Source organism: Quercus lobata, chromosome 7, assembly GCF_001633185.2.
Source record: "Quercus lobata isolate SW786 chromosome 7, ValleyOak3.0 Primary Assembly, whole genome shotgun sequence".
NCBI classification, from domain to species: Eukaryota; Viridiplantae; Streptophyta; class Magnoliopsida; order Fagales; family Fagaceae; genus Quercus; species Quercus lobata.
Window position 1 is genome coordinate 40,061,733 of NC_044910.1, and position 5,100 is coordinate 40,066,832.

Here is a 5,100-nt window from a genome sequence, read left to right on the forward strand (position 1 = left end):
AATTATTTTTAATTGCCCTTGTGCAAGTACGTATTAATTAGTGATATATATTTAGTTTTTTATGAGTAATGATTTATTTTATATGCTTTTTAAAGCAAGTATAAATTTTTATAATGCAATATACCATAAGAGAGAGATTTACAGGATTCTTCAATATTACACTTATAAAATAATCCAAGCTTAGTTGTATATGGGAGGTGATTTGTTTGGACTCATATAGCAAACTCGACCGATTGGGAGTAAACATCATTTTAAAGATTTAGTATCTCTAAATCTAAATCAAATTTTATTGTGTTCCATTATCTTCTCCTAAAGTTCCAAACATGGATCCTGTCATACAAACATTCTATTTAAAAATTGATGGTGGAAAATTTGACCTGTACTAGTTATGATTTTTTTTTTTTTTTTTTGGTTTCCCAACCGGTATCCGAACCCACTGGGCCGACTAATCCGGTTTCGGAGCGGGTCCCGGGGTTAAGGTTTTAAACTCCTCCCAACGGGCTTGCGGGGGATCGAACCTTAGTTCGCCCTACCAAGTATTGCCCCTGGCACCACTAGACCAAGACACCGTTGGTGTACTAGTTATGATTGCTACTGAGTATTGTTTGCAGACTTACCAAAAACGCTAACATAATTGTAATAGAATAATACTTATTTATTCCAGGGGGAAAAAAAAAAGAAAAAAAAGAAAAAGAAACACTTGCAAGTTGATAGGAGTAGTTGAAACACAGACACTATCAATAAACTTTTTAACCCAAATTTTTTTTTTTAGGGTATTTATATCGATGCGTATCTAATAAAAAAATATGTAAAATTTACATTATTTTACCTACAAAAAACCCATATTAATTATTGTAGGGACAAAGACTCAAATTCATGTAGTAGGCTTTGAGGTTTTATCCGGGACAATTGACAAGTCCGAGGAGAGGCAAATGGTTGTCGAAGGGATTCCCAGTTAAACTCTCATAAGCAAGGAACATATGGAAGACGATCTGAGGAGGAATGCCTCCTCGGACGTGAAGAATGTAACTCGAATATGTATTCTAGCAATTAGAGGGACCCTCCAATAGGTACTAGCAATAGGAATGTGCCTCACAAACCCGCAGGGAAGAAGGAAACGCAAATTATCTAAGAAAAAACTGTTGCCACTGCATTAAATGCATTGCAGCTACTTTTTTGACCGCATTTATGTGGAGAATACCTTTAAACAGTGCTGCCTTGGCCACTACAACTCACAAAAGGCTGAAGAGGGGTGTTCGATGGGACGGACACTCAAATAGGGACCCAGATAATCAACAGGTGTAGGATCAAGATGGCTCCAAGAAGGCTATATAATGTGAGAAATCCCCATGAGAAAGGAGAGAGAACACTGTAGCAATCTAAACTATCATAGTATCAAACGGTGATCAATATATTATCATTTGGCCTCCTCGGACCGAAAGTCTATGGACATCAATGTGTTTTATTTGTGTTTAATCGTCGTTTAGCCCAATACTAACCGTTGTTTAATTCGTTAGGACCTAGTTTTTCGACCTATTCTCTACAAATTCATTATTTTGGGCTTGTTGGACTAAGACCCCATACCTCTTGGATTTGGACCCCAAATCGTGACCCTACAATTAGTGTATTTGTGTAAATTTACAAATTTATAATCCGAATATTCGGACATACTCCCCCTACAAATTTAAAAGGATCTTGTGCAAGCAGAAAAGAAAACCAAACCAAACTGACATGGCAGCAGGTATTTTAATTTATAAGATAGAAGAAAAATTGAAAACTTAAAAATAAGAGTTTGGACTGAACCAATATTTTTTTTTTTTTTTGAGAAACGGACTGAACCAATATAATAGAACTGATAAGGCTGGCAAATGAATTGCATAAGAACATAGTATAGTCCAAATAGGCTAATTCCTCACAGGTATACACAATTACACATTTGAAAGTATTGTATAATACTAACAAATATATGATTATGTTATGTCCATGTGTCAGTCTCATCACCCCATGTGGATGAGTTAACTAATAGAGTAGGTTGAAGTTGCCCATTTCACCAACTCCAGGAAAATAACAACCTTTGTCAAGTCAGGTCAATACCCTAACAAAAAGTTCTCAATTTGGTACATAAAAGGCTAAAATGCGAAACTTGTATTCTAAGTTTCTACATAATTTATTTTAGTTTTTTAACTTTATTTTTGTTTGTTTCAGTCTTTCTTTTAAGTTTTAAATCTATTCAATTAAAGTATTTTTGTCAACTTTTGTTAAAAAATTAAAAAAAAAAAGAAAATATTTTTCAATCATTAATTGAATATTTTTAAATTGAAAAATTAACTACAATATATAACAAAAGTTAATGAAAAAGTTTTAATTGAATAAATTTAAAAGTTAAAAAAACTGAAATAAACAAAAATAAATTTAAAAGATTGAAATGAATTTTGATAAAACGGAGAGTATATTTTGCATTTTAGCAAAAAAAAAAAAAAGAAAAAAAAAAGAAGAAGGAGAAATTGCAATAACGTAAAAATTATAAAGTGAAAATTCAAATTCCCATATAATTGAATTGAATTTTGAAATTGCCAAAGCTGTTTATGAGGTGGGGTTCAAATGGAATGGTGGAGACAAGTTTTGAATTTTTAGGGACAAACTTCATTCATTCAGTAAAGTTAAACTGCTCGGTATCTGTATCAGTGGTTGGCAGTAGAGTCATTTCAACTTCAACCCTTTTGTAATTCTAATTTTCCCAACATTATTATTATTATTTTTTTAAAAAAATTTGCCCTTTGCTTTATTTTTGGTTCAAAAAGAAAAGCTAAGCTGGCTTGACACTCTTAAATACTTTTCTTTCTTTAGGGCCAGCCCTTGTTTATAAGCACTTGCAACCGAGGAAACAGAGCAACCCCATCATTTCAAAGCAAAAGCAAAAGAGAAAGAAAAGCAAAACAAAGCAGAGAGGTGAGCTGAGAGAGAAAGATAATAAAGAGAGGAATTCAAGGAAGAAGAAGGGTTTTCTGTGCAACATAGAGAGAGAAAGAGAAAGAGAAAGTGACCATGCAGACAGGTGAACACCCTCAGCTCCAGCAACAGTTAATGGTGCAGAACTCATCAGGAAGTCTGAGCTTCAACAGCAATTTATCCAAAGAAGATGAAGAGATGTCAAGGTCAGCTCTCTCTAATTTCAGGGCCAAGGAGGAAGAGATTGAGAGGAAGAAGATGGAGGTCAGAGAGAAAGTTCAAGCTCAGTTAGGCCGTGTTGAAGAAGAAACTAAGCGTTTGGCCACAATTCGTGAGGTATGTCACTTTGTCAGTCAGATAAAGCTGTTTACATGTATAAAAATACAATCTTGGAGAAACAAAAACCAAATTTTCCCTAGTTTATAGGGTCAGAAAGCAATCTAAGATTTCATGATCTGAATGAATCGTTGGTGTCAAATTTCTTGAAACAAGTTCCAGCTTTTTGATAAATACTATTATATTTCTTAAGAAATTGGAAGCACTGTTTGGTCTTTCCAGCTAATTTTAGATGTGATTTTTCCTTGCTATGACTGGAAAATTTTGAAATTACAGTATTATACTACCAAGGATGTTAATTTTCTTGTTCATAATTTCCATGAACTTTTAGATGAAACAAAGAATTATTATAGCCTCACACAGTCACCAAAAGTCATGATCTGTACAAAAACATATGAAAGAATCAAACTTGCAATAAGGGATTTCCATTTCTGACCCAAAAATATATATTTCTTAGTTTTCAAGAACTTAAAAAGTACACTTTTTTTCCCCTCAAATTTTACAGGGGGTTTTGTCATCTTTCATATAATTATCACAAAAATATCAATTACAGAATTACTTGATAGTTTAAAGGTGACTCACCGACAGTTTTTGAAGTAACCCTCATGAATGATTCAAGCTAGCCAAAAGCCATATATCCAGAATAATTGATGGGGGTTTTAGTGGTAATATTAAAATGGGAATCTACATGTATTTGTGAGACCTTAAGGTCTTGTTGGGTAGGTAAAGTTGATTGTGTACATTAATTGTTTTCATTTTTATTTCTCTGATTTTAAATAAAATTATGGAATTACTAGGAGCTTGAAGGGCTTGCTGATCCCATGAGAAAGGAAGTTGCTCTGGTCCGGAAGAAGATCGATGCAGTGAACAAAGAATTAAAGCCACTAGGGCATACCTGCCAGAAGAAGGTGAAGCTTTACCATTACCAATACCAATTTTTGTTGCCACATAAGTTTTCCTGGGCATATTACACATAAAGCTAACATGTTCCTTTGGTTGTAGAATGAATCTTATCTGAATTATTGAATTTGGGTTTGTAATTTGTCACAGGAGAAAGAATACAAAGACGCACTAGAGGCTTTCAATGATAAGAACAAGGAAAAAGTACAGCTTATAACCAAATTAATGGAGGTTGGTATCATAACTTTTAGTACTTAATAATGAATGCATATGAATCATTAACCTAAATTTGCAGCCTAATGAATAATCTTTTTGGTAATGATTGTTTGAGCAGCTGGTGAGTGAAAGTGAGAGGTTGAGGTTGAAGAAGCTGGAAGAGTTGAGTAAGAACATAGATTCACTACAATGATAACCTGCTGCTAATAACTGATTAGGTTTGTGTGATGTATGTAAGATGACTTTATATTTATATATGGGTGTTTTCGGTTTGGTGTATTCTACGGTATCTTTGTTTGTTTCATTAGAATTTCATCGAACACTTAGCTGATTTAGGAAGGGAAATTCCCTACAAACAGGTTTGTAACTAAGTTTATCTGGATTTAGCATTTTCTTCTCAATTTTTTTTTCTTATGTTCAACTTTGTATTCTCTCTTTAAAGTTCTGGAATTTGATTTTTTGGTTTATTTCCCGGAAATGGCTTCTAAATATCCATGGTATTTGTTTAGTATGTAAAGCTGTTTTGGAAATTGTGAGGCACCAATTGCTTCAAAAACGGTACATGTACTGTTTAGAATTATTTCCCGTGAAGAGTGTAACTTAAGAATTCTGACTATGTGTGCAATTGCTGTGCATGAACTGGGTATATACAATGCAAATACTTAATCTTACACTTTACTACTGCAAATTAAGACACTA

At 33.5% G+C, this 5,100-nt stretch overlaps 1 protein-coding gene across 1 annotated transcript; it reads left to right on the forward strand.

The window, feature by feature from the left end:
• Positions 1 to 2,819: 2,819 nt before the first annotated feature.
• On the forward strand, positions 2,820 to 4,868 carry LOC115954253 (protein MLP2-like). The gene is made up of 4 exons (XM_031072167.1): positions 2,820 to 3,285; positions 4,083 to 4,193; positions 4,336 to 4,416; positions 4,520 to 4,868. The coding sequence occupies exons 1-4, from the start codon at positions 3,046 to 3,048 to the stop codon at positions 4,592 to 4,594; spliced, it is 507 nt and encodes a 168-aa protein (XP_030928027.1). The 5' UTR covers positions 2,820 to 3,045; the 3' UTR covers positions 4,595 to 4,868.
• The last annotated feature ends 232 nt before the right edge of the window (positions 4,869 to 5,100 follow it).

Excerpts from the sequence above, each read along its gene's own strand:
- LOC115954253 (XM_031072167.1), top strand. The coding sequence starts at position 3,046 with ATGCAGACAGGTGAACACCCTCAGCTCCAGCAACAGTTAATGGTGCAG. Across the intron at positions 3,286-4,082 it reads GTTTGGCCACAATTCGTGAG|GAGCTTGAAGGGCTTGCTGA; the intron begins GTATGTCACTTT and ends TGGAATTACTAG. Across the intron at positions 4,194-4,335 it reads GGCATACCTGCCAGAAGAAG|GAGAAAGAATACAAAGACGC; the intron begins GTGAAGCTTTAC and ends AATTTGTCACAG.